This window comes from Triplophysa dalaica, chromosome 4, assembly GCF_015846415.1.
Source record: "Triplophysa dalaica isolate WHDGS20190420 chromosome 4, ASM1584641v1, whole genome shotgun sequence".
In the NCBI taxonomy this organism is placed as follows: domain Eukaryota; kingdom Metazoa; phylum Chordata; class Actinopteri; order Cypriniformes; family Nemacheilidae; genus Triplophysa; species Triplophysa dalaica.
In genome coordinates this window covers 23411327-23432397 of record NC_079545.1, presented here as the reverse complement: position 1 = coordinate 23432397, position 21071 = coordinate 23411327, and the positions used below count along the sequence as shown (strand labels likewise).

General features: G+C 38.2%; 1 protein-coding gene across 1 annotated transcript; it reads left to right on the top strand.

Annotated features, from left to right (window-relative positions):
- Positions 1-43: 43 nt before the first annotated feature.
- si:ch211-284e13.4 (insulin receptor substrate 1-B) lies at positions 44-18453 on the top strand. Its single transcript, XM_056747347.1, has 3 exons — positions 44-669; positions 2245-5421; positions 14444-18453. Exons 1-3 carry the CDS (start codon positions 318-320, stop codon positions 14446-14448), a joined length of 3534 nt encoding a protein of 1177 aa, XP_056603325.1. The 5' UTR covers positions 44-317; the 3' UTR covers positions 14449-18453.
- The last annotated feature ends 2618 nt before the right edge of the window (positions 18454-21071 follow it).

Here is a 21071-nt window from a genome sequence, read left to right as displayed (position 1 = left end):
GGGGGCATCTGAGTATGCGGGGTAGAGTCTGTACAGTAAACAATTCTGGTAAGCTTGCAATGATATACACCAGCATGCTAGTGTAGACGTCGCATGCCGCATGTGCACGCCTGTCAGTGGAACCCGGGTGCACACCACATCCACACAAGCTGGACCGAGAGGAAAACAACACACATCGCCTATTTTGGCTCTCCTCGAGGGACTGTGATTGCATGATGAGAGAAAGGGAATTGCTGGTATCATGAACGAATGTGAAGCACGCCACTGATTCTGGTAAGATAGGCATTGGTGGGAATAAACAAGCAAAACGCGCAGCAATGGAGAACCAGGCGGCGATGGAGCAGCAGAGCTACGAGGACGTTCGGAAGAGCGGTTATCTCCGCAAGCAGAAATCTATGCACCGGCGCTTTTTCGTTCTCAGGGCTGCATCGGAGCAGGGCCCGGCCAGACTCGAATATTATGAAAACGAGAAGAAATTTCGAAGCAAGTCACCGGTCCCAAAGAAAGCGGTGAACCTGGACTCCTGCTTCAACATCAACAAGCGGGCAGATTCAAAGAACAAGTACATGATAGTGTTGTATACCCGCGGGGAGAGCTTTACCATAGCCGCAGACACCGAGGACGTCCAAAACGAATGGTACCAGGCCATGCTGGATCTACAATGTAAATGTAAGTCAGAAAAGTCTCATTTTATCCTCGGATGAAATGCATTCACACATCTGTCACGCATCTGTCTTTCACATATATGCTGCAGCATAAACCTCGGTGGCTGTAGTTGCTTAACCTGCCCATCAACGTCCGTGTTGATGGGAGCCCCCTTGGCTTTGGGCTGATTTGCAAACGTCGAGTCAAATGCACGGTCTACCCCACCCGTCTGTTTAATGTGCCCACCACCACACCTGGAAATGTGAATGCACACGTTTTTAAAAAGGCACAGTCAGTGACTGTGTATACCTCGCAGGGCTATTCAAGGTCTTTCCTATGGATTCATTGTATTTTAACAGGGCTGAATATGGAAAGGTGCAGCCTAAATTCATAACACTGCGAAATGTTTAAATGCTCGTATCACTATAGCGTAGTGTGTCAGTGGCGCATTGTGCAGCGGGTGCTGCTGCAGCGGCGCGTACGACTGTTTTTGTTTTTCTACACATTTGTGCGTGTAACCTACATTTCTGTCATAGCGCTTCTGCCAGGGAGGGGAGCGAGCGGGAGCAGCAGCGGCTGCAGCGCGTTTTTGGGAATACGGCGCCTTCCCTTGCACTAGTCATCGTGTTTTGATAGAACATGATCCCCCACCCCACCGCCTAATGAACCGATCATAGGGTTGAACAGCAGGCCATCAGTGATTTGATGATATGGAGACGTTATGTTGCCGAGCAAATAAATCGGTAACCAGTCCTCCATTCTGATTCGCTGCGCATCTGTAAATCCTCATGCTGTAATAGATTCACGCTACTACGGTGAAAGCGTCGCACTGGCTCTTAAATTTACAAGCGCACTACAAAATACCAATAAACCCCGCAAAAAGTCACGTAAGCAGCAATGACATTCGTTGTAATAACTTATTATTAAAATGTGGAAAAATATAAAAATATATGGAAGTCTGTTTTAAAGATTGTATGCGATTAAGAATGTTTATTTAAAACATGATTGTGAACAATAGCCTGTAATATATACACTGTTTGCAGAGTTAGTTTTATGTATATTAGCCTAACAACAATTATACGGATTTATTTACTCCATCTGAAAGATTTCTTTAGCTAGCCTATATCTCGTTCATCCAAAAATATACATTTTGTCATGATTCACTCACACCCGTGTGATTTCACACCCGTATGATTTTCTTTCATCTTTAGACAAGAGGAATGTTTGAAAGGATGTTTACACTGCTCTTTTCCACGAAACAGACATGTTTTTTGTATCAACTTTAATAGTGAGGCAAATAACTTTGTTATTCATGTGTTGTTTTGTAGAGTACTTTTATAGCGTGAAGAATTAATTTATTGATTCTTATTTGAACCATTTTTAAAAATTCATTTTGGGGGTGCATCACGAATGAGATGCCCATGATACATTGTGACAGACAGACTAATGAGATTTGGAGCAATTATCCTTTTCCATTTTGTAGAAATGTAAATCACTGAAATGATGGTAAAAGTCAAGTTTGTTACTTTTTCTTAACATCTGTTTTTTTCATTTATTATTATTCAGTTACCTATATCTTTTTTTCTATTGTACCTATAGGTAAAACTCCTGATGACTGTGGAAGTGGAGGAGACTGTGGACTGCCTTCCCCAGGCCCTGCTTTTAAGGAGGTCTGGCAGGTTAAAGTGTGGCCTAAAGGTTTGGGCCAAGCTAGAAATCTAGTTGGCATCTATCGACTTTGCTTGACAGACAAAACAGTCAACTTTGTCAAGCTGAACTCGGATGTTGCAGCTGTGGTCCTCCAGCTAATGAATGTGCGACGCTGCGGCCACTCAGAGAACTTCTTTTTCATTGAAGTGGGTCGTTCGGCCATGACGGGTCCTGGAGAATTCTGGATGCAAGTTGAGGACTCAGTGGTAGCACAGAACATGCATGAGACCCTGCTTGAGGCTATGAAGGCTCTGAGTGAAGAGTTCCGTCAAAGAAGCAAATCCCAAACTGTTGGTGTTAGTTGTGGTGGAGGAACTGCCTCTAACCCTATCAGTGTACCATCTAGGCGGCACCACCCAAATCTGCCGCCCTCCCAGGTTGGTTTTTCCAGACGTGCTAGAACAGAAACCCCTGGCGTACCTCATAGCACCAACACTTCTCCAACTCCGCGGCAAGGATTTTCCAGGTCACGGACAGCCAGTATTGGGGCTCGAACAGAGAATGGAGGCGGCAGAATAACAGCACTTAGCACAAGCCCGAGTCTCAATGGGTCCTCCTGCTCAACTACCCCAACCCTGAGACCTAAACCCACACGAGCACCCACTCCAGCCAAAATAACCCTAAGCCTTGCACGGTACACGCCTAACCCTGCCCCTTCTCCTGCCCCCAGCCTGTCTTCTAGCTCTGGCCATGGATCAGAATGTGGGTTGAGTGGAGCTCCCTTTGGAACAGTTCCAATCTGCACGTATGCTAGAATCCCTCAGAGAGTGTCCATGTCGGGATCACCCAGTGATTATGGTTCTTCTGATGAATATGGCTCCAGTCCTGGTGAACACTCCTTACTGACTGCTGGGATTCCTGCAGCCCTTGTTGAAGGTGGAGCTAGTTATATCCTGATGGGACATCGAGAAGGTTCTCACAAACGTGCTCATGGACGCAGAGTTTTTCGTCGATCATCTAATCGTGAATGTGAGGCTGAGCGCAGGCTTCTTAGCAAGCGAGCTTCCTTACCACCTACTATTGCCCAGGAGCACTTGGTCCCTTGCGGTCAAGAAGAGGAGGATGAAGAAGACTATGCAGTGATGTCACGCAGTGCAAGTAGAGAGTCTTTCACGTCACGCCGGGGCTCAGGGGGTTTAGCTACAACATCTTTAGTGCAGGAAACTTCAGCAGATAAAGGTGTTAGTACTAAAGGCGGTCCTGTGGACTCCTCAATTGACTGTGGCTACATGTCTATGTTACCAGGTGTTTCGGCTCCTCCTGCTTCATTGTCATTTTCTGTCTCGGGTTTAGATGCAGCGTCAAAGGGTGGAGATGAATACATGGCCATGACCCCCAACAACAGTGTTTCACCCCCTCAGCACATCCGCCTACCCATCAGTGAAGGGTATATGATGATGTCTCCTAACAGTAGTTGTTCACCTGATTTACACGGCATGAGTGGGTGCATTTGGAGTAGCAGGGGGAGCATGGAGAGTCGGGCGGGCAGTGACTATATGAACATGTCACCTATAAGTGCCAGGTCAGCTTGCAGTACACCTCCATCACACCCAGAGCAGCAACCACTGCAGCCAAAGATGGTCTATTCTTATTTTTCTCTGCCACGTTCATACAAACACACCACCCTTTCGACCCGGTTTGAAGAAGATTTGGACAAGGCTTGTATTGGTAGAGGTGAAGCTAGAAGAAAGACTGTACATAGTGGTTACCCTTGCGGAGGGGACATGCCTGTGGGCTCAGGTGGTGGTTGCCAACTTTCTCTGTCCTCATCTTCATTCTCCTCTAGTTCAGCTAGCAGCGAAAGCCTTGAAGACAGGTCTTTATCTGTGTCTGTAGGTGGCATAGGACGAGCAAGTAGGTTGGTCACAGGACACAGGGTAGGAGGACCTCATCCTAAGGTCCCAACCCAGCACCATCACCAACAGAGATGTGGACCAGGTATTCAGAAACAGGGTCACTTGCCAAAAAGAAAAGACAAGTCCTTTTTCGTGGATATGTCCAAAGCTAACACGCTGCCCAGAGTCAGGGAAACTTTGCTGCCAACAGCATCCCAGAGCCCTGGAGAGTATGTAAGCATTGTTTACCAGGGTGAGCGAGGAGGCCATAACAATGAAAGAAGTACAGCTGACCCAGGAAACTCCATTGCACAAGGAAATCAAGCTTTTCACCGATCACAGTCATGTAAGGGTGCAACTGCCAACCTTCCTCGAAGCTTTTCAGCACCCATTTCCACCTCCATTTCTCTATCTTCTGAATATGTGAACATGGACTTAGGTAACTCCTATTCTTCTCTCACTCCCCTCTCTTCATTCAAACCGGCCCAAAAAGTCAGAGAGGATCTCACAAGAGCTTCTAAAATGGAACAAAAAGTAGAAACAGGACTCAGGAAGAGCAATGTTACCTCATCTGCAGATGTGGCTGCTAATCCTTTCACAGACTATACAGAGATGAAATTTGGATTGGCTACAGATAACGCATCGAAGTCTCCGAAACACGGCCAAACGCCTCAGCCCTCCTCCATGGAACAGGAACATAACATGAATTTCTCTTCACCCAAGGCTTTTTCAAATGTGGATCAGGGAGCTCGAGTTGTCAGGCCAGAATCATCAGCAAGAAGACGTCACCGCTCAGAGACATTTATGGCCCCTTCAACTCTACCCCTCTCGCCCTCTGCTTCCCCTTCTTTTCCTGAAACACAACATGGTGCTCCCCCTCGACAACAGGGACTAGACAATAACCTCCGAGCCAGTGGTCGGTCAACCTCTCCACAGTGTCCCAGCCCCGGAGCAGCAGCTCTACCTGGTACCCAGAGTTCGCCCGTATCCCCGGAGCAAGGCCTAAACTACATTGATTTAGACTTGGTCAGTAGGGAGAACTCTCAAACCACTGGAGATGGACCCTCTGGCCCTCTCTCATTTTTCTCTTCTGTGGGAGGAGGAGGGTTGTCCGGGGGATTGGGTGGAGCAGGTGGAAACACCACCTCCAGTATTAACACATATGCCAGCATTGATTTTATCAAGTCAGAAGAAATGAGAGTCCACCAAAACAGCAGGAAGGATAGTAAAGGTAAGAGATTAGCATAAACACAGTTTAATTCTTTTGCTGTTGCCATTTGACTGTTTGGTTGAACATAAATTTCTGATTTTTTTTAAAGCAATACCACGCAAACTTGTTTTGAGTCCTCAACTACTAAACAATTATAACCCTTATCCCAGAAACAATAACCCATATCCACATATCATTTTTTAATCAAGAGCATGATGTTTTGCTAATAGCAAAATTCATGTTGAACTTCAACATGAGTCTGCTTTACAGTGGCTCACAATAATGATAATATATTATTTTAAGAGGTTATTTGGGGCCTCACCTACCTCTTTCTTTTATTACAGATCAGTTTTTTTAAAGATGTGGAATATATTGATTCCATTATTAACCACAATTCATTTTAGTTGTTGGACGGCCCTGTGTGTTGTGTTTTCTACATGGTACTGTAAAGAGAATGAGTGTCTGTGATGTGTGGGGATAGAGTATAGCATACTTGTGGTCTCTCTAAGTGTTTATAAGGGATACCTCTGAGGAGCCCTGTATCCACATATATATTTAACCCGCTGTGATTGTAGATAATTATGGCTATTCAACTTCAGTCTTGCTGAAAACGTTCCTGAATGTGGCTTTGGTAGGACACATCTCTCGCCTGCTTTCTCTTTCATTTTCTCCTTGATTTCCTGTGCGTCTTTCATAGTGACCTTCTATAATTCATTTTACTGAACACACTGTGGCATGCAAGTGGCCATAGAGCTGATGCACATAGTGTATAGTCTTAAAACGGGTGAGTTGCTCAGTTTGCTCCTAGCTATGGCAAATTTAAGGATAAGTGTTTTCCAAAAAGCTAACATTTGAGATGTTCAGAATGCAGCTGATCTGTATTTCTTCAAAAATGTTATATATTGAACAACCAAGTTATTCATAGGTTTATTTTCCTAAAATTGTAAACGGCCTCCCTCTCTGCAGTTTGTCCAACATTGCTCTGATTAAATGTGACAGTAACATTGGCTGTCTGACTCTGGAGCGGAATTATCTGGTTTTTTTTAACAGTGACAGGTGAAGGAGGTGTATTTGCAACACAGTAGCAGTTTGTTTTTTGAGGGTGGTTGTCAAGGTACTGTTTATAATTTATTTGAGGTGTTTTAAGTAGTATTAGCTTTTTTCAAGGGATAGTTCACCCAAAACTGACAATCATTTCATAATTTGCTCACCCTCTTGTCATTTCATAGCTGTATAGATTTCTTTAAGACATTTTGTATGCACAGTATGTTTGTTACAGAACAATGGCGGTACCCATTCAATTCTTGTATGCAAGTTTATACTGTAGGTACCATCGTTGTTCGGTTACCAACATTCTTCAAAATATCTTATTTTGTACTCTGCAGAAGAGGGTGAGCAAATTTCGACCGTTTTTTTTTTGATTTAGCGATCACATTTTTTTTTTTTTTTAATTTCTGATTTTGCATAACTTGCATGGGTTACAGGTATTGAAAAAAAATTTGGCCTCATCCAAAATTGTAAAAAGAAGGTCAAGGTATAATGACTGTACAATGAATTTCTGTGCTACACTTGATAGGCATCCCAGAAACTTTCTTTTAAAGCAACACTATGGAACATTTGCTCACGGGTTCCCCCATGTGTCACGAACACAGAACTTGCAGCGTGTGGTTGTATCCGCTCTGAGGCTGCTCAGGTAGCAGCGGCAGTAGTATTCTACCACTAAAATAATTTTAGGGACATTATTGTAAGGACGAAAAACTACAATATGTTGCTTTAAACTGCTTGCCATCAAGAGAGAAAGAGAGTACGTGTGTTAAAAAACGAGGGCTGTAACTTGTACAAGACATTGCATGAAAGACAAAGAAATTATTTAGTGTTTGAAAGATAAATGACACCAGAGGGAAAAAAAGATGGACTAGAGAGTATTTGGCTTCTGAAAGACAGTAAAGCTCAGACTAGATGGAGGAGGAAAGATAGATTAAAAGAGATAGACCAGGAATTAAACGTCAATGCAGGTATTGTGTGACTCAAAGTGACGCTCTGACGGCTTTACCTCAGCAGTCACCACAGTGATGCTAAGGAGGGAATCTGCTCCGACCCAGAGCTGTCTAGACGTGCAGGTTGCAGTGGGTCATAGGAGCTGTAATCTAGCCGACCCATCAGCAGCCCAGAGGAGAATACCTTCCTTTATAGTGGACCTGAAAGAGGGTCCTTTCTCACACCATTGTGCGTGTGTGTTTTTTGAGGTGATTCCTTACATTCCCATTTGAGATTAATATTAATAAAAAATGGAGAAAACTTAAATCAAAGTCATCCTTTGTGTAATTCATCCCAGTAAGACACCTCATAGGATTTAGTTTTAGTTTAGGATTGTCCACCATATAAAAATGTATGATTAGGAAAAGGCTACACCGACGCCCTTCCCCTAAACCTAATGTTACTTGGATGAAAGAAAAGTATAAATAAGATCGTATGAATTCATACAAATGGTTCACCTTTATAGTGAACTATTTATACTAAATAGTGACGAATTCCCATGAGACTGTGTTTGCATAGTGTCAGTTAATTTGTACCACATGGAAAATCAAAAGCATCTGTTTTAAAAACATGTAATATGAGTTTCACTTGAAACCAGCCTGTTTTTTGTCTGTGGAACGTGTTAAAATCACAATTAAAGTCGTTCAGAATGAATTATTTACTTAAAATGTCCTATTTACCTTTTACCCTGTCTCTCCTTTTGTGTTTAAAATAAATGTGGGAATGTTTTGTATGCATACAAAGGAAGCAAAACATTATTTAGTAAAAATATACTGATAGTTTTACACACAATCATATTACTTTAGAAGATTTGAAATATAACACAAATCGACTACATTATGGTACTTTGTTGAAAGCTATATTATCAACATTTTATAGAAAAGAGCTTTTAATGACAGTTAAAAATGTTTCTATGGCAGAAAAACCTGTATCACTCCTGCTTTTGTACTTGAAGTGAAAAGGTTCAATGTTTTGATGCTTATTTTTGGACTTTTGATTTTCCCTACGTCAAAGGAAGACTTCGTTTCGTTTCCTTAGTGATACTAATGAGAGTGTTGTTCCTTTTCAGCCCCCTGCTTGTCCTTCTTTCTCTCTCTCTGACTCTTTCAGCGAAATATTCACTTCCCGTCCTCTTCATGTCGTTGACAGTATGACACAAACACAATGTTATTAGGGTCGAGGTCAGAAAAGGTGTAAAATTCTGAGTGACGGTCGAGAAGATTTTAACCACCTTCTCCTTTGTAGTTTTATTCGCTACCGCCTTCCCAAGTGTTTTGATTAAAATGTCTAAATATTTATCATATGTATATGTTATTATTTGTATAAAATTTAAATATTTGAACCAGCAAATCAAAGACTGCATCACATAACACTGTGTCTACACCATAACACACAAGGCTTGCACAAGGCGCATCCAGTCTGGACAGAATTTAAGATTATAATGGGTTCTAATGCATTCTATTGTATTTTGTGGCAGACATGGTGTAAGCTTTCCATTTAGTCATATCACATACAATTTTTTTTTCAAAAACTTGCCACAACTTGGTAGACAGAACGTGACCCAAACGTTGTGCTTTGATGACTTCTTACCCGAGACAATTTTCAGCTTTTGGACTGGTCAAAGTCTTCAGGCTCATTTGACGATGTATTACATCCAGGTAGGAACTCAACTGTGAAGGCAAGGTAGTTGTCTGCCAGAACTGTACGACTCTTTGTTGAGAGAAGCGCATAAACACATTTTTACAGTGACAGGTGAATGAGGACCTCATAATTTGTCCCAGATCTTATGAATTCTGGTAATGGCCTTGACCACACTCTTGATGGTTAGTTCTGTGCCATTTACAAAAACCACTAAACTCACATTTTTTGTTCATTCATTGTAAGCTAATCACAAAGTCTAAATATTTGTTTCTAAAGTTGTTTAGGGAAGGCCAACACTAGGATTTATAACTATCTCAACTATATCTTTATTGTTTATTTACAATTTATCTCAATTTACTATTTAATATTTGCTAAATGTATTATATACAGCATGCTAATATATATATATATATATATATATATATATATATATATATATATATATATATGCATAAGTCCCAATGGTTTTAAACCAGTTATTTACATATTTTGCTGTAGTGTGTTAGTAGTAAATATCCGTTTCCTTTGTCAAACATCCTTTTTGCCATTTTTTGTAATAATACAGTGAGAATGTAACAAAAGCCGGTGCTCCACACAGAGATCTGGTCTCACCATCATAAAATCTATCTATTATTACATGAAGAAAGAAATAAACGAAATCTTAAAAAACTGTGGCAGTGTCTCGTAGACACTTAAATTAAATAATCATCAAGTTTATCTGTAGAAAAGCTGCTTTTAATGCAAAGTGAGGTCACACTTAATATTAATTTGATTTAGTTAATAGAAGTTGATTGATAAATAAAATTGATTCAAAATTGAAGCAAGCCCAAAACTTTTCACAGGACTGTAGCTTTGCAGGTAAGGTTTACCTAACGCCTTGGAGACATTGACACAGTTCCTTTGGATAGTTTGTCTCAGTTTTTCTCTTTCTTTATGTAATAATAGATAGAAAAATATTATTATTACAAATATAGGCAAAAGGAATATTTAAAAATGTAAACTGATATTTAATACTGACACGCTTTGGAAATACTAATCTGCCTAGGACTTTTGCATAGCACTGTATATTTCAAATATATATACGGGCCATTCTACAGAATTCGTGCAAACTGCTGTCCCACATCAACAAAACACCTTTAAAAAGCATTCAAGTATTCAAATCTTGGTTGTTTACTAAGATCCTTCTATTATCTATTGTAACCCACAATAATATTTATAATATCAGTAAGCTTAATATATATATACTCATTGTTTATTGGGTACTTTCAATTGGATATAAAAAAATGTTTAGTATTTTTCCATTGTTGTTTAAAAGATATATTTTTGATGTTTTTTATTTGATCTTTTTTAACATCTTTTTTCTGCAATTAAGCAACTTTTTCGACGTTATTCCATAACATTTTGTTTCAATGTGTGTACATATGTTCAGAACTGTGCTCGCTAACCATGTGCTGATAAGCGTCTTTAAGTATTCAAAAGTATTCAAAAATTGTCACTACCAAAACAGTCACGACCAAAACGTACCACCAGGGGCGGACTGACCTTTTAAAACCTAAAACACCACCAACATGGCGGATGTTGTCTTGCTTGTGATGTTCATGTCTTTTCGAGCGTACATCTGCATCCAAACACGTTGAATCACGACGAAACCAGTGTTGCTTTTGTTTCGCGTCCATCATGAATTGAATTGAACTGAATTAAAAAAATGGTGGTCAGGGTTTGTCAGTGGTCACGGTAACCCCGCCCCCAGCACCTGACAAAAGCAGTTCTTACTTCTAGCCCAGCAACGTTTCGGTGCTAGATAAGAACCACTTTTTCTGGTTCGGAGCTGGTGCTTTTGGTGAAAAAACAAATACTGAAAATGTGTGTATCACGACCGACACATGGGATTTTTGGCAAAAATAAAGTATATTAAATTATCAACTAAGATGTTATGATAGTGTTTGGTTCAATGTGTATATAAACTAATGATACCTTAAGTTTGAAACCAGTATGATCAATTTTATGCCTTTTACAAAGAAAGATTGGATTCAAACACAACACATCTCATAAATTACACAGGAAATATTGTTCAAATTGTAACTGTTATAGATATACACGCGATTGGTTATTAAATTATTAAATTATATATTATTGTGTTTCGGTAGTGACAAAATTTGGGGAGAGGAAGAATATTCCAAAACTTTCTGAAATTACAATATGAAAATTAACTCCACAATGACTAGAAACTACCTTTGATAGTATACAATTTACATACATAAAACATTTCTGGGAATATTTTTCAAAATATTTCCAACTCCCATGTATATAAAGTATATATATATATATATATATATATAATACCAAAATATAAATACATATGTATATTTGAAATATTTGGGTGTCTGAGAGAAAGAATAGGTTTTCGAGAGTGTATATATATGGTTGTGTTTGTGTGGGTAGGTGCTTGTCTGCAGAGAGAGTATGTTGAACTCAAGTGGGTGTACGGAGAGCACAGCCAATTGATCTGTCTGCTGTTAACAAACCATTCACACACACATACTGTTACACACACATGTACACACTCAGAGCTGCAGTGGTTAAAGGTGTTGTTTAGTGGATACTGTAGAGGAAGAGAGGGAGAACGTTAAAGGGATAGTTCACCCCAAAATAGTGAAAAGGTGAATGGGGATCAACGTTTTTTGTTAACCATTATTTTTCAAAATATCTTCTTTTTTGTTTTGAAGAAGATAGAAAGTGGTACAGGTTTGAAATGACAAGAGGGTAAATGATGACAGAATTCTCATTTTGGGTTGAACTATCCCTTTAAAATGCATGTGTTTAGATGGCTGCTGTTTGTTTGGGGAGACCAGATTTATAGGGACAGTTTGTACTGTATAAGAGTCATTATATCTATAGAAAGTCCCCACACTGTACAAACCTGCTATGTAAAAATTAAATTAAAGTATTTTAAATTAAATGGTAACATTCCATTTATGTATAGTTAAATGTAGACATGCTTTTCATGTTATTTTAAATCAGACATGTACATTTGTAGTCTATTTAAAATGCATTTTTTTATCACATTTCAATAAGATGTGAAAATTCTGTAAAACATTTTTTACTGCGTGTGTGTGTTGTCGATGAGGATTATTTGATGCAAAGGATGTTAATGGAACATCAGACATACAGTAATGTAAAGACGTGGGCACAGACCTGTGCACATTGGTCTATAGCAAGTCTGTAACCACAGTTTTAAACCTCTGTGTGACATAAATGTCTGTATATAGAGCAGTTAGTTGTGTCTTGAGCCATTGCACACACAAACTCAAAGACCCTTTTTCTCTCACTCGGCCCTTCAAACGTAAGCCACACTCTGTTTGGCAAGCCTTCTCTCACAGATCTGTACAACATTCCCTATCTCAGTTTTTCCCTTCACACACTTACAAAGGCACACAAAAACAAAGACAGTCTCTTTCTTTCCAATAGCACATACTTTAAAATTTGTTTTGCTTTCTGTCTGTTTCTCTGTCACATTCTGTTTCTCTCTATCGTAATGGCGATATTAGTTTGTTATAATGCACATTTCAGGATCGAGAGTAGGAAAGCAGTATTTGTGATTTTCTTTTAGTTATCCATGTCATAGCTCACAAGTATTGTGTTGTCATTGTATGTGCGAAGGTTTAATGTCCAGCATCAGTCCACATAAATCAATCAGCCACCAGTAGCCATCGCAAGATGTTCCGTCGCATTGTTGCAGGGATGTATCGGGGCAATAGAATCAGCCATTGAAAATCCCATATTTCTGAAGTGGTTACAAAACTATAAAACATACATTTTTAACAGGCACAAATGGCTGTTTCCTGAGAATGACCCTGGTATTTCTATCCAGTGGGCGTTCACACACGAACACACACACTCTCACACAGGTTGGAATATTTGCGGTTTGTGTGAGTATACTCGCACTTTCACACATGGTGGAGTGTTTGCAGTGTGTGCACTGTGTGTGGTGCATTTACAGTGTGTGTTAATTGTGTGAGGTGCTTCTGACTAGAGTGGAGGCTGTTCACATACTGCTGAATCTTTGACTGTGACCGCTTCTGGCCTTTATCTGCGTATAGACAGCCATCTTTGTGCGCGTCTGGGATGGCACATGCAATATCACAGCATGTTTGTGTAAACGCACAGACAGCAGTACTGCATTGAAAGGACAAAAATAGAAAACTTTGTATCTTAAACATGTCTGCGAGTAAAAGTGCAAAAAAGCTTCGGTTAAAAGAAGCAGGTCCAGACAGACATGCAATAATCTCATGAAACCTGTTTAGCAATAACACAGGAAAATAAAGACAGACACGCTCTTGAGTAAACTGAGGAAGATCTGGTAAATGATGATTTGTTTTTAATGGCACTCTTATTATTGCTGTCTATTAAGTCTAATTCTTGTGATATTTTGCTGTGTTTGTGTTTCACTGGTTGAGTGTGTGTGTGGCCACGTATGTGTGTGTGTGCATATCTGAATCTTCTCCTGCTGCCTTCTGTCTGTACAGTAGACTAAACTCAAAGTAGTTTGGTGCCTGTTTGACTATGTTATCCTCTGGTATGTTGCTTGTTATAACATTGTGACTGAGCGTATTAGAGTGTGATTGTAGTATGGTAGGCAATAAGCTTTCACCATTGACCTTCAACGTGTCCCCGAACGTAAATTATTGTCATCGTTAGATTATTCAATTTTATGAAAGCTACCTTGAGCTTTTTTACATCAGTTGTGACATCAGCCAAAAAAAACAATGTCTGAAAAAGTGATAAAATAAATTTTCCTTTAATGTTGGAAATTGAAGACTATCCTCCTGGATACTATAATGCAATGTATTAAACGATACATTTCCATGTTTTGGAATAAAGTGCTATTTTAATACATGAAAATTGTATTATTCAATATATTGTAACAATGTATTACTGTGTTTTCAAATATATTAAATGATTTAAAGGAATAGTTCAAACTTTAATTCAAATAAATCAAGATATTTTAAAGAATGTTGGAAACTGAACAATGACGGTACCCATTCACTTCCATTGTATGGACACAAAACCGATGCAAGTCAATAGCTACCGCTCGTTGTTCGTTTACCAACATTCTTCAAAATATCTTCTTTTGTGTTCTGTATAAGAAGGTTTGAAATGACAATGAGAATTTTATTTTGAGTCTGGTTACTGAGCCACTCCATGTTTGATTTATTTGTAATGATTGGATTTGAAATGTGAAATGTGTCCATGATATTTAACATAGACATTGTATTTTTAACATGAAGTGGTTCCTTATATAGCCCTTACCATTGGGGTTTTCTTAAAGATCCTGAACCGTGTGTTGTTCTATGTGTTTTTCCAGATTGATTATGTGTTCCTGCAATCAGAAATAAGATGGAGGACCAGTCAGCGCCTGTCCTTCCTGCGTGAGTGTTGGTCTGTGTGTGCACCTGATGTGTTTTGAAAAATGATGCGATTGCCCAAATCCCTCAGCAGTGGAGACTTACAGTAACTGCTCTTGGCTCATAACAACATTTAGAGTACTCTCATTTGTTTTCATTGGTTCAATAAAAAAAATCATGTAACGTGTGCCAAAAGACAATTCAACATTTTTGCAACAGAACACAGAGACGGTCGTGTCCTTCAGCCAGTCATGAAGGGCCACTGCGACGCTGACTGCCAACCACGAGCCAATGATACTCATTTTTTCCCTCTACCACAAACTTTCAAGTATTGTAAAAGAGATGTTAAATAGTATAATGATAGATAAAAAATATATAGCAGACGTCAATATTATTAAAGTCTATATAAATACAATGTTTTTTAAAAAAGTGCCTAATTTTTGATTGTAGCCATTTGTACACAGGTCTTGACGTGCTCAGTAGAAGAAAAATGCTAACTGTTTTTAGTTTTGCTTTGTCGCTTTTGTGTTCCCGAGTGTTGTGTTTCCTAAACAAAATTGAGAGACGGATTGTAAAGCAAGACTGAGAAAAGAAAGATTATTGATTAGGGAAAAAGAGCTTTATTTGCTATAGTTTGCCTAATCAGTCTGCCTTACTGTGCTATAGTGTATGCGTTTGTGTGCGTGTGTTTGTGTGTGTGTGGTGTGATTGCAGTCATCTAAGCTTCAGCCATGCTGTGCCTCAGTTCATTAAAAGAAAGCTGTACACAAACACACATTCAAACCCAGTCAAAACTGATTGCATATACTTCTGTCTGATGAAACACGAAAAATGTGTCTATTCATCGCACGTATTGATACACACACACTACCTTTCAAAAGTTTAGGGTCACTGGAGTAAAAGGTTTTTCTTGCCCTTTTTAGATCTAAAATTAGTTTTGTAGACAAAACTTGATTAAATTGGATCATTACATATTTGTTCATTTCCTTTTTTTATAAAAATGTATCACTTGGATGGAATAATGAAGAAAACCAGACACAGCATATTGTAGATGGAAATATTCTTCAGTAGTAAAAAGGATCAAAGGACGAGACTTCAAGACGAACATTTAGACAAAATGTTAAATTCTTCCTCAAATGAATGAATGTTAATGCTGATTGATAAAGTGCAGAGACAACGTTTCTGCAAATATTAGGCAAAGATTGACTTAACTAAAGATGCTTAAATCTAACAATTTGGAATAATTTTTGATCGTTCCCAGATAAAAATTTGTGTTCCATAATTTTGATGAGTTTACTATTATTTTAAAATGAACTTTTGAACAGTAGTATGTTTATAAAAATACATCCACTCTTAATATGCAATTGGTTGCTTTAGATGGCTGAGAGCACAAAGTCTGTCAAATACCTGAAAGCTCTTTTATTGGTACAATTGAGATTGCTAGCGTGTATGTGTGTTTTTGAAAGAAAGAAAGAAAGAAAGAAAGAAAGAAAGAGATTGAAAGTGCTGTAAGAATTGTCCTTAGTCGTACAACCAGGGTTTTAAAAAATTCTAGTACATGCCATCTTTCCATCCCCAGTATACTTCAGTCTCACATGCATGTCTAGATATTTAAAAAAGTACATTTAGATTTTAAACTGTGTCTCCCTCAAATGAAATTGCATCTTGGAAATCAGCAGATTGACCTACACTCTATAGACGGTTTGATCTGATGCATGCGCCTGGCCTGAAGATAGCTTCCGGTCTGTGTTTGGTTATCGGTCTGGCTAGTGGCTAGTTATATAACAATTTATTTTACATTTAATTTATATTAATATTTTATTGCAAATTCATTGTTGTAAATTAAATCAAAACTACTCAACATTTATTGATTCTTTGCGGAGTTACGGTTGGGCCACATGACGTTTGTTTATGTTGTTGCTTCTCAAACCGTCTATACACACCTGCTGTAATCAAATTTCTTGTCTGATCTGATGATGTTGTTAATACACTTCTACTGAGTTTTACACAAACTTAACTCACCCTATAATAGCGAATGTGCTTTCAGTGTCCTCTGCTTACAAAAAAATATGTTTTTTTTAAAGGTGCGAATGACAAGGAACAAGGGTCTTTTTATACCATCTAGACTGTGGTGACTGTCTTAAAACATTGTGTTAAGCGTAGCTTTTACTATTAATTTTGATGGCTTTTGCAATTTTCTATTAATGCAGTTTAATTTAGCAAAACTACAGTTTAGTGCCAAAATCTTAAAGGCAGGGTTGTCATTTTCAGCCCGAGTACCAAAACAAAATTGTAGCCAGTCAGCCAGCGTTGCACAGCACGTTTCAGGGCGGAGCAATGAAGGAAAGGGCATGTAGTAGTAGTGTGTTTTGTGGTTGATAAAAAAAAAAAAAAAAACGTTTCAAGAAATCGGTTACCCCGCCTTTAAATCACACACTATCATCAGTCAAGCAATGAAGAAAGAAAATCGCGTAGAGCAAAACATTTCTGCTTTTTAATACCAGATTTTAGTAACAGATATTTTTCTCTTTTGCCTGCACAATCTGCGTATTTTCTATCACTTATATGCTAATGTAAAGTCATATTTCACACAGTAAAACAGCTGCCTTCAGTTTAAAGGAATCTACATTATTAGGCCTTAGTGCTTATATGAATGCCTTTTCTATCATGTCAAATAAAAGCCTCCTTGGTCTAGGTTATGCATATTATATACAAGCTCTGTAATACTGGAGACATGCAAATAAGTTTTTTTTAAGTGTTTAATACAGGTGAAATTTGTATTTATATTCAATATCCACATATACAGTGTTAACATCGATTACAGATTACATTGTCTCATTTAAATTATTCCAAATGTCCACATACCTCTTAATCTGTAGGATTAAACTAGCAGAAGAGCAACAGTTGGTGATTATGATGGTGTACTGTAGGGTGGGCCATCTTGGCCCCTTAAGAGTTTTGCCTCCTTGTTTGTTTTTCCTCTGTAATGGGACATATGCCTTTTTTAATCCACCACGTCACAAAAATCAAAGAATGCTTCTCAAACTCAAAAAAGGTGGTGCCTGTGTGTGTGTGAGAGTGCGTACCTGTTTTTGTCAGTCGAGTCCAACTGTGTTAGGCTATCTTGTTTTTCTTGTTTTTTTCTTAACTATATTTTAATTGCCTTATTGTCTATATTAGCTCTTATTTAATACACGGCAGCTGTAAAATATGCTTTTTATGCTACAGCAGTGGGAATTGTGTTGAAAGATTCTGCATTCTACAGCAGTAAGATTTGTTTTCTTTTCCAGATTTAAGATTTTATAGTCTGGTTTGGTGTAGAAAATTGTATGTAACCAGACTTTCTTTGAAGAAAACATTAACATGGTATTACGTGATGTAGAAATACAGCCAAGGTCATATGTAAACTCTAATTAAGGACTAATATATAGTCCAAAAAAGGGAATATTAATACAAATTAAATCTTTTATTATTGTACCTGCCAATTGTTGGAAAAAGGGTCTGATATGCACAATCAGGGGTTTGTGTAAATTGCTAAGCGGCTCTCTTTTTCTGTATATCTAAAGCTATGAAAAATTCAATGAAAATGTTGTATAAAGGTTTTTAAAAAAGAAAGATATTAAACTGAGGGCTTCTGTATAGTTCTGTGAATAAAGATACATTTTGGGCTAGGGTGGGCACGGGAAACTGTAAGGTATGGATATAGTAGAAATGTCCTTCAATTCTTAAAGTCCTTAATGATTATTGCCTGTGATTAAGACAGTGTCACTCCAATTTATGGACAACGATGAAAAAAGAATGAACGATATAAAACGAGTCTCTTGTGTCTTTTTTACATTGCCTTACACTAAAATGGTGTGTGTGCATGAGTGAGGCTGTGTGTGGGGGGTCCTGGTAAACCATACACAGTGGAGACCATATAGATAGTGGGCTAATGCCACAAAATTTTTCACCTTGTGGGGATTGTATAGGAAAATACCCGGCTTACAATTCAAAATAAATTATGCTTATTTGAAAATGCAGTAATGTTTGTGTGAAGGTTATGTTTAGAGGATGGGTGAGAGGATAGAATATATAGTTTGTACTGTATAAAAATCACCCTGTCTATGAAAATATAAAAAACTTGTGTACTTAGGTCGAGACAATCACCCGCCTCTGAAATTACTTCCTAGGAAAGGCCACCTGCCAGCCAAATGATGATAATAGACATGAATGTGAACGCGTGTGCAAGTGCGTTTGCGCGTGTTTTGCAGCCTGGGGCCCAAGACTCCGCGGCAGCCATTAGCCCTGGATAAAAAAACACATCACATCCCCGCACTAGAAGACATGAACATTCAATGCTTAATGTGTTTGTGTTCCAGAGTAAGCCCTCTGAGGACATCATGTGGTTAGTATGTGGTAAAACATCAACATGGTGTGTCTGAGCAGTGAGCAAAAAGATTCAAACTGCAGAAATAAAACTCTTGTTGCTTGTCACTTTATTTTATTTGATCGATAAAAAGTGTGTAATTGTTACAAAGGTGTCTAATGAGCTAAATGTAGCCTGCAGACCTGCCAACCTTGGAATATTTTTTTGAGTACCATCAGCCAAATAGACAGAAAACAGGTTTTTAACATATAACATATTGGTTGTGAAAAAAGCATCGCAGTCACATTCTTTAAAATTACTTTTATTATTGAACACAGGTATTTAAATGTAAGAAATATTTGTGTATATTGTGTGAGTAAATAATATTCAGTGAGATACCCTCGGTGTGAATCAATCATTTACTTTTTACTTGCAGTGGCACTTGCTCTTGACTGCTTTGTACAATTTAGTAAACTAGTCTCACATATCTCTAATAAATATGCTAAAAAATAATAAAATATTATTTTTAAAAAGTTTTTTCTGACATTCATAATAAGCATTTTTTCGATTTTTAAATTTTCTCCGCTGTTATGCAGTGTTATACATATCATGAAAAGTACAGCTTTTACAGAGCCAAAACAAGTATTTTTGATCTATTTATCTAATAAAGATAGAATTATATGTCTCGTTTTTTGTTTGTTAAAAAGCAAAGGGAATGTTTTCTCATTTAATAAAAGTTCATATATTCCATGGGCTCGTTTAATTTTTTTAGGTGGTCTGCTGCTTTCTCCCTCCCTGTCTATGTCATCGCATGATGTCCTTTTTTGCTGCAAGTCATGCACACACTCACGCACAAACAAACACCTCTCGGTAACTTTCTATGCTGCACACATGCACTTCCTGGCCTGCCATAATCTACTTTAATAATTATAAACTTGAATAAATAAATAATCTCAAAAGTTTGCATAGGACATTTTATTTTATTGACAATTATCGAGAGCTAGATTTTGCAGAGCGCTCCGCTCTCTGAACGCTCTCCGCATTCAATCCGCTCCGCTGTCAGGCGGATCCCATTTTCTGAAAGAGAGCGGTGCCGGTGTTGTACCGAAATCCGACTCCCCGGACAAATCATACTCCCCTCGCGTGCACGCGCTTTATTCACATTTGATAAGCGGAGTTAAGAGTTCTGTTTGCTGCGATTCTATTTCACACTTCTAGCCCCAGGAATGAATGTGTAAATTAGTCGTTGTCAAAGTCCGAAAATCTATGATCACCAAAAGATGTTAAGCAATACTAAGGATTAAAGATGGGTCAAGTAAATAAACACACCACAACATGGTAGATAGATTTAGCTCGCTCGTGGAAGCGATATCTTCAAGACCACACGGACAATTTTACATGAATTATCACAGTTAAGGGATAGTTATGTTTTTTATGCAGACTAATTTGGATGCCTGATGTCATTTATCTGTGCACAACTTTGTTCCAAAAAGAAATCACGATATCTTTGGATTCGTGGATGACGTTTTGCTGTTGCCATGTTACTAATTCACACCGTCTTTCAAATAACTTGTAGGCTGATCCTTTACATGAAGTATAGAAGAAGGTGTTAAAAATGCCAAATTTCTTTCATTTATCTCTTTTTTAAGGATTTTTCCCTTCTGTTACATTTTGTTTGACCAATGAAATCACGATTAAAAGACAAAACAAACAGTTTTCAATTGTCTTCTATTTTGATATCATTGAAAATGCGTTATGACTAATGAAAATACAAAATATGAGTTATTTTGTATCAGGCTATTTAACAGACCATTCCTCTATTTCTTTTCAGGTTTAAATATTCTATTCAATGTATGTTTTTCTAACCTTTGTGTAGTGTTAAAAAGCTGGAACAAGAAGCACTTCATTTCTTTAATATATCTTTGGTTGGTGGCCTCATGACTATTAAGCTTTAGTTTTACTGGAACGAGTTTAATGGGGGAGTAAAATTTCCACAATTTTAAACTTACACCTCCCAAAAATGTACTTCCCTCTTAATCTCACTTTAATATTATCACAGGCACGTCACATATAAGATACTGACACATCTTTATATAGAGATTGTGTCTTTAAAAGCATTTGACTATAGCTTCAACACAGTGGGTTTATTATAGGGGGTATAATTTCCACAACAATAACCAATATATCCGTTAAAAATGTACTCCCCTCTTAATCTCATTTTAATATTATCACAGGCACAT

Bases quoted from the DNA above. Each gene is read 5' to 3' on its own strand.
- si:ch211-284e13.4 (XM_056747347.1), top strand. From the start codon at position 318: ATGGAGAACCAGGCGGCGATGGAGCAGCAGAGCTACGAGGACGTTCGG. The intron at 670-2,244 runs GTAAGTCAGAAA...TTGTACCTATAG, and splicing joins GCTGGATCTACAATGTAAAT to GTAAAACTCCTGATGACTGT.